Here is a 17,312-nt window from a genome sequence, read left to right as displayed (position 1 = left end):
AATTATTAAATGCTATAAAGAATACATTCATGCAAATTATCAATGTTTGAAAAATTCCAAACACTACTGTTAAGTTTTTAGACTACAGTATAGTATTTACTAGACCTAGCACTAACCTCACAACTGTGGATATAAAACCAATTCAGCTTGCTTAAAAAAAAAAAAAAAAAAAAATCTTTGGAGCAAATGAAATAAACTTCCAAGGAGACTCCAAAAGAATGGTAATTTTTAAAGCTATTTTTAAATATTTGTTAAAATGAAGCTTCAGTATACAAAAATAGAAAAAAATGAAAGGCTTTGAGTAGGCTTTGGTGAGTCATAGGAAGAAAAGAAATGCAGCTGCACTCCATAAACTAAAAATTTGTATCTAGAACTTCAAATAAGTATTAAATCAGAAATAAGTATTAAATCAGAAACGACTATCTGAATGGTTAACATATAGTGCCCATTTAAAAAATCTACTCCAAGGTATCTATTTTTAGAAAAACAGTCATTATAGTCTTCAAACCACAAGCACAGATTTAAAGGGCCTCTATGGTGTTAAACACACACACGTAACACATAAAAATTCTGACTCCTGTAGAAGAAAAAAGAAGGGACAATTATAGAATACAATAGTATTAATGAAAAGCAGTTGGCCATACAGTAGTAATGAGCAACACAAGGGAGAGATGTGGGCATCTGAATCCTAACTCATTAGAATCTAAGCACCAAGAATTAAATATTATAGCACTTCAAAACCTATGATCAACTTATCCTTACTAACTGGGCCCAGAAATAAGAACACAGAATTGTGAGTATCCCTCATCCTTGAGGAACATTTTTAAGGGTAAAAACTCAGTCTCCCCCCCCCCCTTTTTTTGAGAGAGAGAGAGAGAAAGAGAGTGCACAGAGGAGGGGCAGAGGGAGAGAGAGAATCAAACAGGCTCTACATCCAGCACGGAGCCCAATGCGGGGCTTGATCTCAGGACTGTGAGATCATGACCTGAGCCAAAATCAAGAGTCAGACACTTAACCGACTGAACCACCCAGGTGCCCCATCAGTCATCCATTATTGCCTTAAATGATTGTTAAAATATTATTTAAATATGTATGAATATAAAAATTATAAACATTGTATTGTTACAGTTCTTATACAACTAAAATAAATAAAATTGGGACGCCTGGGTGGCTCAGTGGGTAAAGTGTCCGACTTCAGCTCGGGTCATGATCTCATGGTTTGTGGGTTTGGGCCCCACATCAGGCTCTGTGCTGACAGCTCAGATCAGAGCCTGGAGTCTGCTTCAGATTCTGTGCCTCCCCCTCTCTTTGCCCCTCCCATGCTCATGCTCTCTGTCAATAATAAACGTCAAAAAAAATTTTTAATACATAAATAAAAATTACAAATTGAATACAAAAGTTATTCAAGTTGTCATTAATTTACTATGACAGATAATGGTACTTGACCAGAACTAAGTTGCAATTCCCAATATGAAAATGGTTTTAACTGTCCTAGTAGGTTCTTTGGAAAAAAGGAAGCCTAAGGTAAAGATGTTATTCTCTCACTTTTCTCTATTCAAACTATAAACTTCTATTCATGTAAGATACTGCTCTTATTGTGTCTCTGAATTGGGCCCAGAAGATTCTCCCTTCACTCTTGACACATGAGTAGGAGTGGTAAAGGGCACACCACAATCATTACTAACCACTTGAATGGCTCTTGCTAGGGCTAAGGATGACTTTTATCGAAAGACAAGAGATAAGTGTTGGTGAGGATATGGAGAAAAGGGAACTCTTGTGCACTGCTGGTAGGACTATAAATTGGTACAGCCATTATGGAAAACAGTATGGAGGGTCCTCAAAAAATTAAAAATGGAACTATCACATGATCCAGAAATCCCACTTCTAGGTATCTATCTGAAGGAAATGAAAACTATCTTAAAGTGATGTCTGCACTCCCATGTTCAGCATTATTCACAATAGCCAAGATATGGAAACAATTTAAGTGTTCATTGAGTGATAAATGATGAAGAATATCTGATACACACACACACACACACACACACACACACACACACACACAGGAATATTATTCAGCCAAGAGAAAGAAGGAAATCCTGCCATTTGGAAAAACATGGATGAACCCACAGGACATTATGCTAAGTAAAATAAGCCAGAAAGAGAAAGACAAATACCATATGATCTCACTTATATATGGAATCTGGAAAAAAAAAAAAAAGGGAATAAGGGGGTCAAACTCAACCCATACAAAGAGACGGCAGAATGATGGTTACCAGGTACCAGGGGGTAGGAAAAATGGGGAGATGCTTGTCAAAGGGTAAAAGCTTTTAGTCACAAGAGAATAACTACTGAGGATTTAACGTACAGTATGGTGACTATACTTAATAACACTTTATTTTACACTTGAAATTTACTAAGAGAGTAGATCTTAAGCATTCTCACCACACACGTGTGCACACAACACATACGCACACAAAGGTAAGCTATGTTATATCAAACAATCATGTTGTACACTTTCAATATATATAATTTTACTTGACAATTCACCTCAATAAAGCTGGGCAGGGGGAGAAATGAGTAGATTATAGCAATCTCCTGCCAGGCCTTCCTGCCTCCAGTTTTTCTTTTCTGCAACCCTCAACCTTCACAGCTGCCAAAAGTCAGCTTTCAAAAGACATATCTATTCAAGTTTCTCTACTACTTAACCTTTGTAGTCTCCACTGACCCCAAAATAAAATTAGATCTTAATACTATATACAAAGCTCCTCAAAATGTAGCTACAACTTTTCCTTTATTTTTTAAATCAGCTTTATTTATTTTGTAGCAGCTTTACTCACAGTAGCCAAAAGCTAGAAACAGTCAAAATGTTCATTTAAGGTGAACAAATTGCTTTATAACCATGCAAAGGAACACTCTTGAGCAATAAAATGACAAACTCAGTAACATTTACTAACAATAAAATGTACCCATCTTAAGTATACAGTATAATGTTTTGTCAAATGTATACATCTCTGTAACCACCACCATAATAAAGATATAATACATTTCTAATACCCTAACATTTCCCTTGTTCCCCTTTACAGCCCCAAGCAAACAACCAAAGTGGATGTTTTACTACCATTTTACCTATTTTAGATTTTTCATGTAAATGAAATCATACTTTGTATCTGACTTCACTCAGCATAATGTTCTTGAGATCCATCCATGTTTGACTGAGTCATTGATCAACTCATTTTTCTTTCTGAAAAATATTCCATTCACCTTAGACATTTGGATAGTTTCTAGTTTATGGCTACAGTAAATATGCTCTGAATAACTGTGTTAAAATCTCTGAATGCACATTTGTTTGCATTCTCTATCATTTCAATACCCAGAAGTGGGATTGCCGTGTTTTAAGATACAAGGATATGCTTAACTTTTTAAAAAATGACCAAATAGTTCTTTGAAGTGGTTGTACCATTTTACATTCCCACTAGCAATGTAGGACAGCTCCAGCTGCTACACGCCCTCGCCAACATTTACTATGGTCAGACTTCCTAAAGTTACCCATTCTCATTTCTATATAGGGATTTCTCTTTCTGGTTTGACTTTGCATTTCCAGACAACTAATGACGTTGAGCATGTTTCACGTACTTACTGGCTAGATAACTTCTTCTATAAAACATCCAAATCTTTTCCAGTTTTTGAACTGGTTGTCTTCTTACTGAGAGGTAAGACTTCTTTATATGTTCTAGTCATTTATCAGACATGTGTATATTTTCTTCCAGTCTGTGGCTTGCCATTTTGTTTTAACATTTTCAAAAGAGCAGTTTTAAATTTTGATGAACTCTAGTTTTTCTTTTTTCTTCTACACTTCATGCTTTCTAAGAAATCTTTGCTTACTTCAAAGTCACAAAATTTTTTCCTATGTTTTCTTTTAGAATTTTCAGTTTAGTTTTCATGTTTAAGTGCAAGATCCATTTCAAGGTTATTGTCCTTTACGGTATGAGGTAAGGATTAAAGTTCCTTTTCTCCCCCAGTACCATTTGTTGAAAATACTGTATTTTTCCCATTGACCTGCCTTGCAACCTCTGTCAAAAATTGATTACCATATACATGTGAGTCCATTTCTGAACTGTATTTCATCATAGTGATGTATATGCCTACCTGTATACCAGTCCCTCATAGTCTTGCTTATTGTAGCTTTCTAGGAAGTTCTGAAATCATGTGATGTTAGCATTACAGGGTTAGTTTTCAAAATTGTTTTGGTTATTCTGGATCTTTGCAATCACTGATTAATTTTAGGATCAACTTATCAATTTTGACCAAAAAAATTACCTGAAGAAATTGTGACTGAGATTATGCTAAATCTACAGATGAATTTGGGAAGAACTGACATTTTAACAATATTAACCCTTCCAATCCATGAACATGGTATGTTTAGGTCATCTTTGATTTCCTCATTTATGTTTTATAGTTCTCAATGTACAGACTTTGTATATATTTTGTTAAATTTATCCCTTCTCATTTCAGGTTTTTGCTAATATTGTAAACATTTTGCAAATCCATTTTCCAACTGTTCATTGCTAATATAAGGAAGTACAATTGATTTATATATTTTGACATTATATGCCTTATACTTGTCAAAATCGCTTATCAGTTCTAGCAGCTTTTCTGTAAATTCTTAGGGATTTCTTAGCATGGGACGTTATTTAGATATAAAGACTAGCTTTTATTTTCTAATCCAATATGCCTTTAATTTCTTTTTCTTGACTGGCTAGAACTTCTGGCAAAATTTTGAACAGAAGGGTGAGGAAGAACATCCTATCCTAGGGAGAAAGCATTCAGTCTTTCACTATTAAGAATATTAGCTATAATCTTTCATGGATCCTTTTATATCAGGATGAAAAGGGCACCTATTGCCATGTCTTTAATTCACTTATCTTTTCTTCTTTAGCATCAACTCTGCTATTGAGTCAATTCAGAGTAAGTTTTCCTTTTACATATTAAACTTTCAGTTACAGTTGTTACATTTGACATGTATTTTTTCCTTCATTTTTATCATTAGTCATGTTTTCTTTTAAACACTTGAACATATTTATAATAAGTCTTTGTCTGCTGATTCCATTATCTCTGTGTCTTATGGATCTGTTTCTACCGACTGATTTTTCTCCTGGGTATGGGTTATATTTTCCTGCTTCTTGAAATGTACTGTAATTTGTAACTGGATGTTGGCTATTGTGATATTGTGTTGTTGAGTGTCTGGATTTTATAGTCTTCCTTTTAAGAGATTTGATATGCTTCCGCTGGCACTTCTATTACTTTTAGATCAGCACGATCCTTTTGAGACTTGCTGTTCAACAAAGTCTTTCCATACTGTCCAGTTAGAAATCAAATGTCTGCCAGTTTTGTGAGAACTCTGAGAATTGTACAGCTTATAGCTCCCCAGCCTCATGTTTCATCCTAGTCATGTGTTGCTTATATTTCAACAATACACTCAAGTGTGCACCTTAGATTTCTGGAGCCTTTCTCTGTGTACTCCCTCCTCTTCCAGATTCTGCTCTGCAATTTCCAGCTGCCTCCACTTCCCCAAAATCTAATCTGTCTCCTCAAACTCAGCAATGCCACCATCCTCCACTGGAGTTCACCCTTTCTGTGTTGCTATTTGGAAAATACCTCCCAGCAGGAAGCCAGAGTGATAGTTCTCACCTCATCTGTTTACCTCTCACAGGAATCACAATCCTGTACTGTCTTGTACTCCAAGAATACAATTGTTTCATTTTTTTTTTTTATCCAGTTTTCTATTTGTTTACAGTGGAAGGTAAAGTCCAGCACAGGTTACTCTATCTTGGCAGAAGCAGACATACATGTTCAACCTATCCTTTTTGTCTCATCCCATCCCCCACGTTCAGCCCACACCAAATGACTACTTCCCTACACCTCGCTAAGCAGTTTCTTGTGTTTTAATTTAGCTTCCTGCCTTGGTCATTTCCTTCTCATCCACCATGACCCAACACTTAGGTCACCTCGCCTTTGAAAATCTTCAATTTTCTACAGAGATTTTTTTTCTCCCTGTCTCCACAGCATATTGGTCACACAGACTATAGCATTTATCCCAAGGTACTCTCACTATCTGTACATCTCCCCCACTAAAATGAACTTTCTAATAATAATGGAAATTACTAACATTTGGATATTTTCTATGTGCCAGATACTGCTCTAAGCACTTTACCTATATTTACCCATTTAATCTCCATAAAACCCTAACATATACGTACTGTTATCATCCTCATTTTACAAATGAAACTAAAGCACAAAGAGGTTAAGGAAATCGCCTGAGATCACATAGCTTGGCAGTGGTAGAGCCAGAATATAAATCTAAAGAGTCTGATTCTAGAGCTCATGCTCATTATACTGTTTCTGATGAATTCCTAAAGGGCAGCAACTGTGTCTTATTCTTGTTTGTACATCCCATGCCAAGAGCACCTCAAACATTTGTGGAATGAATTAAAAATTTTAATTTTCTCCTAGTCATACAAAAAAAAAAGTCCTTCATAAGTAATGCAGGTTTGCAGTCAGTAATTACAGAACTGAATCTAGAAAGGGTCTTTTATAAACATGGAGGAGACTAAAGTTCATTTTCTAATAATATGTTTAAAGATCTCTGAAGAATTTTAACATGCAGAAAAGACTAAGAAGGTTTTTTAGGTAGCCAAGTTAACTGTAGTGAACTCAGAAACAAAAAGTCTCTGCTAAGGAATCAACACCCCCTAAGAGAGAGATGAAATGCCATAATTTGTCTCCACTAAACGCATACTAAATTAATCCCATCTATCTAAATGTGCAATAGAGATGGAGGCAAAAGTAAAAAGACAGGGTATTTAAACAAAAATTTAATCCTAAAAGCCAAATGTGTCAACAGTAATCAATGAAAACAAACAAAGCCTCACTGCTCAATGAAGTTAACTATGTATAACAAAATTTAACTAATTTAACTAATTCTGTATGAAAAGAGTATGAGTCATTACCTTGGAAACAATTAAGTGTCCATCACATGATTATTAAAAGCATTTAAGTTCTTGGGAATAAGTACTATATAAAACTAAAAGTACTTTAAAAAAAGTAATACAGGCATCCCCTGCCTTTCAAAAGTTCAAGTTAAGCCACTTTGCGTTACAAAAGACATGCATTCACACATTTTCACCAAGCAAAAGAAATACAAAGAGGATTTTCTCTTCTATGAAAAAAAGCAAAAAGCAAACTTAGCATCCAGTGTTTGTTCTGCAGTGAGCCCTTACAGATGCAGTGTGCACTGGGGCTATGGCTGAGCTCCTTCCCTAGGAGCCACACTCAACATCAAGCTGCCGCAGCTTTGAAGCGTGTCTGTGAGCATCTGTGCTTTATCTTCACTTATTTTGTGCATTCGTTAGCAAGATGTGTCCTAAAGTGTCAAAAAAGCCTGAGGGAGATTATTCTTTGGGTCTGAGAATGCTTAAAAATTTTCCCATGCAAATTAATGGTAACTGCTTCTTTGCTTTACGCCATTTTGGCTTATGGAAGGTTTCATAGCAGACGCTCTTCTTTCAGATAGCAGGGGAGAGCTGTAAAAATTTACACACAAATTTAAGTGATTAAAAACAAAAATATATATATTGTGCACAAGTGGATAATTACATTTCATCAGCAAGATAGTAATGAACCACAGGGGGCGAGATGTACTGAGGGGAAGTGGGGGTTGATGCACCGTTGCTACTTTCAGCCTCTACCACATTACCAATCTACACCGTGTATCTGGGCTTCTACTCCAGCCTACATCGCACCGTCCAGCTTGGTTGGACAGGTCCACAGTCCCTCATCCAAAGTCCCTGAAACCAATTCAAAATTTTTCTGATTTTAGGAAGGTGCATTTTACCCAGCCCTCCAGCAGGATCTGGGGCTGCACCCTGTAATCAAACACATGAATATTTCTGCAGCAAAATGCATGAATATTCACATTAAGTGGAATAAAGAAAGACTATAAATAATCTCACATCAGTTCAGGTCAGATTTATAGGCCTGAAAAAACATCCTCTTTTCTGAGCTCTTAGGATTTTTAAATAGTAGGAAAAGGACTATAGATTTGTGTTACCACATTGCATCCAATCTGCTCACTCCCGCCTGAGAAATGACAATTGCTCCCTTATCTGCCATATTCAATTACAACACTAATTTCTATACTAGTCTAGAAATGGCAGCATCTTTGGAGATCATTTATTCAAACTCCTTATTTCATTGCTTAGGAAACTAAAGCCCAGAAAAGATGGAATAACTTGTGTAGGGTCATACCTACTGACAGAGCTGAAACTAGAACATGCAGGTCTCCTATCTCCCAGGCCGACTGCTTGTTTGTTGGTTCATTTGTTCGTTCGTTCATTCAATCATTCATTCTCTCTCTCAATTCAAAGTGATTCTTTTCAGTTTTTTCAAATAATTATAGGCTCGCAGAGACTTGCAAAAATAGTATAGTGTCCTATGTACCCTTCAACTGGCTTCCTTCAGTACATAGCTGTGGTACAATATGAAAACTAAAAATGAACATTGGTACATTAGTGTTAACAAAACTACTGGGGCGCCTGGGTGGCTCGGTCGGTTAAGTGTCCGACTTCAGCTCAGGTCATGATCTCATGGTTCGTGAGTTCGAGCCCCGCGTCAGGCTCTGTGCTGACAGCTCGGAGCCTGGAGCCTGCTTCAGATCTGCGTCTCCCTCTCTCTCTGCCCCTCCCCTACTCACATTCTGTATCTCAAAAATGAATAAATGTTAAAAAAAAAAATTTTTTTTTAAATAAAAAAATAAAAAAAAAAAAACAAAACTACAGATCTTATTCTATTCTCAGCACTTTTCTTAACCTGTATTCATTTGTGTGTATAGGTGTGTATAGTTCTAAGCACCTTTATCCCATGTACAGATTCACGTAACCACTATCAGAATCAAGATACTGAAATGTTCCATCACCACAAAATACCTCTTTGTATTTACACCCTCCCTGCTTCCCACACTGTCAGCATAAGTGCTGACTCTAGCAAGCACTAATCTGTTCTCCATCTCCATAGTTTTGTCATTTTGAGAATGTTGTATAAAAGGAATCATACAAGGGCGCCTGGGTGGCTCAGTAGGTTTAGCATCTGACTTCCGCTCAGGTCAAGATCTCAGTCGTCCGTGAGTTCGAGCCCCGCGTCAGGCTCTGTGCTGACAGCTCAGAACCTGGAGCCTGCTTCAGATTCTGTGTCTCCCTCTCTATAACCCTCCCCGGCTCACGCTCTGTCTCTCTCTCTCTCTCTCAAAAACAAACAAACAAACAAACAAATAAATAAATCATACAGTACTGTAGGGACCAAGGCCAGCCTATCCCAAAATGGGCTACTTTGGCATGAGCTTTAAAAGTTAAAAGGAAAAGAAACCCAGCAGATCAAGGAAAAGCTCTTCACCTTGACCTCAACTGCACGCTCAAACCAGAAAGAAAGCTATTAACAGAGATTCCTCTTTACCTAAGAAACTTACCTGCATAACAGGGCAAGATTTGTTTTCCAAACATCTCCTTTAACCTTCCTGCTAATGGTCTTTCTCCCCTTTGTAATCTCTAGACCCCAACCCCTCTCAGCTCATATAACCATCTCCTTGCCTCATTGTCTTTGGAATTTCATGTCTATGTGGATTCCCCATACATATGCTATTAAGTTTTATTTTCTCCCATTAATCTGCCTCATGTCCTTTTGATTCTTAGTCCAGCTAGAAGGATCTTGTAGGGCAGAGCAAATTCTTCCTTTCCAACAGCATATAAACTTCTGAGATTGATGTTTTCTTTAATTGTGGTAAAATTTACCATCTTAACCTTTTTTTTTTTTTTTTTTTGAGGGAAAGAGAGAGGGAACACAACTGGGGGAAAGGGGCAGAGGGAGAGACAGAGAGAGAGAATCTTAAGCAGGGTCCATGCTTAGCGCAGAGCCTGACATGGGCTCAATCTCACAACCATGAGATCAGGATCTGAAGCAAAATCAAGAGTTGGATGCTCAATCAACTAAGCCACCCAGGCACACCCGCCCCCCATCTTAACCATTTTTAAGTGTACAGTTCAGTATATTCACATTGTCATGTGACCAATCTCCAGAACATTTTCATCTTGCAAAACTGAAACTCTACACCCATTAAATGACAACTTCCCATTACTCCCTCCTTCCAGCCCCTGGTAACCACCATATTACTTTGTTTCTCTTCATGAGACTACTCTAGATACCTCATATCAATGGAATAATACAGTATTTGTCTTTTGGTGACTGGCTTATTTCACTTAGCATAATGTCCTCAAGGTTCATCATGTTGTAATATGTACCAGAATTTCCTTTTTAAGGCTGAATAATATTCCATTAAATGTATATGGCATTTTGTTTATCCATTCACTTATTGATGGACATCTGGGTAGCTTCCACCTCTAGGCTATTGCAAATAATGATGCTATGAACATGAGTGAACAAGTATCTCTTTGAGACTCTGCTTTAAATTCTTTGGGATATATACCCAGAAGTGGAATTACTGGATCATATGGTAACTCTATTTTTAATTTTCTGAGGAACCACCATATTGTATTCTGTAGTGGCTTTTTACATTCCTACCAGTAGTGTGGAATGACTTATTTCATTCAGCATAATTCTTTCCAGATTCATTCAAATTGTTGTATGAATAAATAGTTCAGTTCTTTTCATTGTTGAGCAGCATTTCATTCCATGGATGTATCACCATTTGTTCAACAAGTCACCAGTGAATGACATTTGGGTTATTTCCAGTTGTTAGCTATTACATATAAAGTTGCTATAAACATTTGTGTATAGGTTTTGACATAAGTTTTTACTTCTCTGGAATAAATTCTCTGGAGTGTGATTGTTGGGTTATATGGTAAATGTATGTTTAATTTTATAAGAAACTGCCAAGCTGTTTTTCAGTGTGGCTGTACTATTTTTACATTCCCATCAGCAATATAAAAGAAACCCAGTTTCTCTGCATCTTCACTAGTCTTTCATATTGTCAGTATTTTAAATTTTAGCCAGTCTATTTGGTATGTAGTAGTTACCTCATCATGGTTTTACATTTTTCTAATGGCTAATGTTATACAAGCTTACTTAACTTTACAGGCTCTTTTTGTTCATTTTCTAATTGTACCGTTTACTTTCTCACCACTGAGTTTGGAGAGTTCTTTACATATTCTGGATACAAGTCCTTCAGATATTTGATTTGCAAATATTTTCTCCTAATCTGTGGCTAATCTTTTCATCTTATTAACCAAGTCTTTTACAGAGCACAGACTTTAATTTTAATGAAGTCCATTAAATGAAGATTTTTTTCTCTTATGAAATGGGGTTTTGGTGTTATGTCTAGTAACTGTTTCCCTAGCCCTAGATCCTGGAGATGTTCTCGTGTTTTTTTATAAAAGTTATATAGTTTTACATTTCACATTTAAATTCATTTTACATTGATCTCACAGGTATCCATTTTACTTTTTTTTTTTTTTTTTTTTTTAAGGTATGAGGTTTAGGTCAGGGTTCATTTTTTTGTCAATGATGTCCAATCATTCCAGCACCATTTGTTGAAAAGACTATTCTCCTACTGAATTGCTTTTGTACCTTTGTCAAAAATCAATTGGGCATATTTGTGTTGATCTATTTCTGGGTTCTCTATTCTGTTCCATTGATCTGTCTACTACTCTACCAATGCCACACTGTCTTGATCAATGAAATTATATCTAAGACTTAACATTATGTAGAATGATTCCTCCCACTTTTTCTTCCCTAACATTGTTTTAGCTATTCTAACTCCTTTCTTGCTGCTGATTTTACTTTACTACACTGCTTATTCTTGCTTTTAAGGTCTCCCCTATACCTACTATGGGTATGAAAGCTTGGGGAAGAAAGGAGAAAAAAGAATCACAAAGGAAACAATATGTAATATACTACCACCACCCTAAAATATTACCTATGTAATTTCTGTCCACCGATCCTAATGACATCCCAATTTCTTCATGAGAGGCTCTCTACTATTCCAGGACACTTCAGTATCTCTAAATGAAATAGCTAATATATCCCCACTACTCATTAGCCACAAGTCATTTACTTCCTTCTCGTAGATAGTTGTAAATATACTGTGTCCAACACAATGCCTGTTCATCAGGGAACACAGTCCATGTTTTAGACTTCTTTATTTTCCTCCATAAGCTTCAGTAAACATTGAGCTAATTAATTGAGGATTTCTTTTATCTAACTGGAACTTACAATATAAAGATCCTAGGATATCTAGAAGAACAAGGGTAAAAATTAGCTAATTGCTACACTGTTCCTAGTAATAAAGTCATTATTTCACCAAGTCTCAAGATTTTAAATTTAATCTCACTTCTGAATCTGTTAGAGTATACCTCTAGGCTCTTTTTCATTTTCTTGATGAGATGGCTTAGGTAAAGAAAGAGAAGGCAGTGAATAATAAATTATGGTGATTTGCTTTTTTTCTCCTGCTGTTTGCCCAAAATGCCACCCTTCACCCAAATTTTAAGGTTATTAGACATGATTCATCTCTAACATTCCATGAGGATTTAAACAAAAAGGAAAATGGTCCAAGGGGCTGGAATATCGATTTAAGTAAATCACAGAAACTCAAAATTTAAAATGAAACTGTAAAAGAATTTACCAAGTCCAGTTTCCTATAGTCCTACCTAAATCAACTACAAGGGGTCTTTGTGTTCTTGGCTAACATACTGAGAGCATTCTCCTCTTAATTATCAATACTTTGCTGATAAGATTTCAACAAAGTAAGGTGTACATCAATTGAAAAAATATAGTTGCTTAATCCATGTTTTCAACAATAATCATACAGTCTGGAGGTGCCTGGGTGGCTCAGTTGGTTAAGCGTCCGACTCTTGATTCTGGCTCAGGTCATGATCTCACAGTTCATGAGTTCAAGCCCCACAACCAGCTCTGCACTGATGGCATGGAGTTCACTTAGCATCCTCTCTCTCCCTCTCTTTCTTCCCCTCCCCTGCTCATGTTCTCTCTCTCAAAATAAATGAATAAACTAAAAAAAAACAAAAAAAAAAAATCACAGTCTGCCTACTCTATGATCAAATGCCTGCTCCACAGCTAAAACAAATAAATACAGGACTCCCTCCCTAAAAGTTGTTTGTTCACTGACTGCCTGTGAGTTCAGACTGTTTAAATAAATAATTTACAATACACTATCAAAGTAAATATAATAAAACTACACACACATTAGCTCTTTTCTTACAAAATAAAGCAATCCATATGTCACCACCTTTGCCAAAACTTAATTATTTTGTTCCTCCCCATTTTTTTTTTGCGGTAGTATGGTACGGGGCAGGCAGGGCAAGCTGTAACCAGGAAATTTTTAGAGCCACTAGTCTTACAAGCTTTCATCTAGTGTGTCTCTGGTGGCTTCAGGAGGGATCTTCTCCAACACCCCATGTGATGCTCTAGCAACTAAGTATATGAATTATAATTCTCAGAATATACACATTAATTACACTTTTTCTAGCTCTGCCCTTTTCACTTCAATGTTTTATTACAACGACTATAATATGCACAATGCAATGTACTACTCCAACCCCCACCACACACAGTGAAACCCACTATTTGATGACCAAAATAAGAAATTTCATAGTTGTAGTACTGCAAGAACATGGAATAATCTGAATTCAGGCATTGCTCATAAGAGTGTCAGCTAGCACAATCACCTTGGAAAACAATTTGGTATTATTTACTAAAGCTGAACACGTGCATACATTCCTGCATCTATTCTTTCAAGACAAGTACACCAGGAGACATGTACAAATACATTCACAGCAGCATTTTTCATAACAAAAATGCAAACCACCCAAATGCTGATTGAAAGAAGACTGTGGCATATTCACACGATAGGATTTCATACACCAGTGAAAAACTAATGAAGTACAATTAAACATGAAATGGATGAATCTTAGGAACAATTAATAAAAAACTACACATAGCAGACTCAATGCAACAAACTATCATATTTATAAATTTCAAAAGTGAGCAAAATTTAATATGGTATTATTGAGAGGAGCACTGATACAATTTTTAACAAGGAAAAATAAACACAAAATCCAGTACCCTGGGGCTCAGGGGCATGGACTGGGAAGTACAGTTTCAAAAGGATTCATAAGTACAGTTTTAAAACTGGATGGAAAGTTCAATACTTTAATTATTAAGCTGTAAAACATGTAAGTGTGTGTGTGTATGTGTTTTGAGTGTATAGCATCTAAAATCTCTGCAAAATTAATATTCCATCTATAGGACAAGTTTAGCGCAGTCATAAAATGACATTCCTGATCACTGGAGATAATGCCAACAAATAAAATCACTTTATTACAGCTATTCGGTAACTTTTGTAGTGACAAAGAAATGACAGGTGTCTCATAAAAAATTATAGCAAGGGGGAAGGCAAGGGAAGTGGGAGTAGTTATAAAAGGGCAACGTAAGGGATCTTTCTAGTGACAGAAATGTTCTCCATCTTGACTATATCAATGCCATTAATCTACTTCTGATATTGTACTACAGTTGTACAAGATGTTACTATTGGGAAAACTAGGTAAAACATACATTGGATCTCTCTGTATTATTTCTCCCAACAGCAGGTGAATCTATAATTACCTCAAAATAAAACTTTAATAAAAGAAAATAGGAAAAGATATTTTTGTCTAAGGCTTCTCCACTTTGGTACTATTGACACTGGGGGACACATAATTCTTCATGGTGGGGACTGTTCTGGGAATTGCAGGGTGTTCAACAGCATCTCTGACTTCTACCCACTAAATGTCAGTAGCAGGCCCCAGTTATGACATCTCCATATATTGCCAAATGTTCTTTAGCAGGCAAAACTGCCCCATTTAAGAACTACTGCTTTACTCACAAAAGCAAAGAACTGTAGAAATGTTCCCAAGAGAAGGAGTCTCAAGAGACATGACAACTAACTGTAATATGTGAGGCTAGGCTAGTTCCTGTACTAGAGAAAAAAGCTATAAAGGACATTACTGGGTCAATTAGCAAAACTGGAATATCAATGGTAGATTAAATAAAAGTATTGTATCAATATGAAATGTGTTTAAATAATGTAAAGAATATTCCAATGCTTAGGAAATACACGGTTAAGTATTTAGGTGTAAAGGATCATGATGAATGCAATCTACTCTCAAATGATTCACTAGATATATATGTGTGTTTTACATATACATGTAAATATTGTGTATATATGTATAGATGAATTTGATTAAAAGGTATACAGATGTGTTCTTCGTACTATTTTTATTCTTGCAACTTTTCAGTATGTTTGAAATTATTTACAAATAAAAAAGGTTTTTGTTTGTTTTTACTGGAGGCAAAAGTTGTGGTCTTAACATCCTAATAGCAAGTTTCACAGTAGTAGTCCAGCATAACTGATAAAAATCCCAAGAGGATCGTGACTCCTGAGTGAATAAATTCCTACCTTAAGCCTGGGACATTCCCTAGAAAGAACTCTCTACCTTCAGCATATCTCCTCCTCCCCATTCTTTCTGGAGGCGACCTCTTGAACAGCGCGGAACCGAGAATCAACCTATCCCGCTTTTAAAAGACCATTCCTAGAAAGGTGACTCAAACCCACATCCTTACTCGATTTCTCCATAATTCACTGAGGCATCTTTACCCTGAATAATTAAGAAGCAAAAACACTAAAAAAGTAAGAAAACCACTTATCCGCTCATATGAGCAAAAGGAGGAAGAAAGTTACGATGAGTGGACTAGAGGAGATAAAACACCAAATGTCTTAACATGTCTGAGGAAAGGAAGGGGTAAAAGAAATGAGCAGAGAGCCAGGCTGAGCGAGGCAGAAGGGTGCATCGGCCAGGAAAAAGAACTCCAGTGGGTGGGAGTGCGTCAGGAGGAGAGGGAGTAGCTCACCTGGCCGTGGTAAGCAGAGGGTGTTGAGTCCCCACCAACTTCCGCACCTGCATAGCGATGTTGCTGAGTTCGTCGCTGAGCAGGCAGCGGAGGCTCATGAAGGACGTGGGATAGCCCACGATCTTCTCCGCCTCTGACACTACTTGGTTCCAGTGGGCCGGGGACCTGGAGGACTGACCACGCCAGGAGCCCACCGAAGAGATGGTATCGAGGAACGGGGACCACCACAAGCGTCGCGGGGAACCCGAGACCCCGAGATAACGGGGTAAGCGCAACAGCAGCCGCCGAAGGCTCATAGTTTGAGTCTGGGAGTGTCAGGGATTTGGGGGGTGTCCGGAGGTGGCGCAGGGAACAAACCAGGGGCAGAGGAAGAACTTGCAGGAACTAGAAGGAACCGGCAACTCCTGACCCTGAAAGAAGGGAGAGTTCCTGGAACCGTGACTAGAAACGAACTTTAACTACAGCTTTCAGCACTTCAGGCTACACACACAACAGCCCAAGCTCAGCACTGCCCCTGGCCACCTGAGTAGAAACTACTGCCGCTTCTTAAATGGGGGACGCCATGTTGGGGGCGTGGAATACGGCCTGTCGTAAAGACAGCGAGGCGGGCTGTTCGGGAGCAAAGAATGTTCCCTACTTTACGACACAGTCGTGAACGCCCCCAGAAGGGAGGGGGCCTTGGTAGTGAAACGCGGAAGACGAGGGGTAGGGCGAAAGTTTAGGCTCCTCCCACACCCTTCCTCACCCAAGGTTGAAGGATTTAGGTTGTCCTGGATTGGGGTGGGGCTTGGGGGCTGCTGTGTGGTGCTCCAACGCCCGGAGCGGGGGCGGAGTCTGATTCACCAGGGCGTGCCCAATTCCCAGCACAGAGAGGGCACACGTGAATATTTGTGTTATGAGCGAGGGTCGGTGTCTACCAAGTCTCTTTTCGCGGCTCCCAGCCCTCCTGGAAGGAGGGGGCTCGGGCGGGGGTGCCGGCCCCTCTCGGAAGCCTCTCGCAGCTGTCCGCCCCCAGCCCCTGGCAGTGGTAGTGGAAGGGCAGGAGGGAGGGCCCCTAGGCCGGCGGGGCTTTTGGAGCTACCCGCCGCTACTCAGCATTGAGACGCAAAGTGAAGGCGCGCGGCTGAGCCCTTTTTGCCCTCAGTTCCCAACCAGACAGAAGGTGGCGTGGCCTGGCAGAAAGGGTTCTTTTTCCCAAGGAATGTCCTCGATCCTTGCCTAATCACCAGCCTCCTCGCTGAGCCTCGGTTTCCCCCTGTGTGTGACCCAGGCAGAAGCAGCCATGCCTCCACAAGGGTGCAGAGGCCCACGCCCAGCCTCTCGCCTTTCTCACCCGAAGGAAGCAA

The 17,312-nt window shown here is 38.2% G+C and overlaps 1 protein-coding gene across 1 annotated transcript in view; it reads right to left on the bottom strand.

Annotated features, from left to right (window-relative positions):
* PDSS2 (decaprenyl diphosphate synthase subunit 2) overlaps positions 1-16,536 on the bottom strand; it is a 263,575-nt gene extending 247,039 nt beyond the window's left edge. Inside the window, exon 1 of the mRNA XM_047101881.1 lies at positions 15,967-16,536. Coding sequence (XP_046957837.1) covers positions 15,967-16,262 — 296 coding nt within the window. The 5' untranslated portion in view covers positions 16,263-16,536. The remainder of the gene's footprint in view (positions 1-15,966) is intronic.
* Positions 16,537-17,312: the final 776 nt, after the last annotated feature.

Source organism: Lynx rufus, unplaced genomic scaffold (assembly GCF_022079265.1).
Source record: "Lynx rufus isolate CCGP_SWC_20201006 ecotype Redwood Valley unplaced genomic scaffold, mLynRuf1.p SCAF_6, whole genome shotgun sequence".
In the NCBI taxonomy this organism is placed as follows: domain Eukaryota; kingdom Metazoa; phylum Chordata; class Mammalia; order Carnivora; family Felidae; genus Lynx; species Lynx rufus.
The sequence above is the reverse complement of the archived record's forward strand: the minus strand, read 5'-3'. Positions and strand labels throughout refer to the sequence as shown.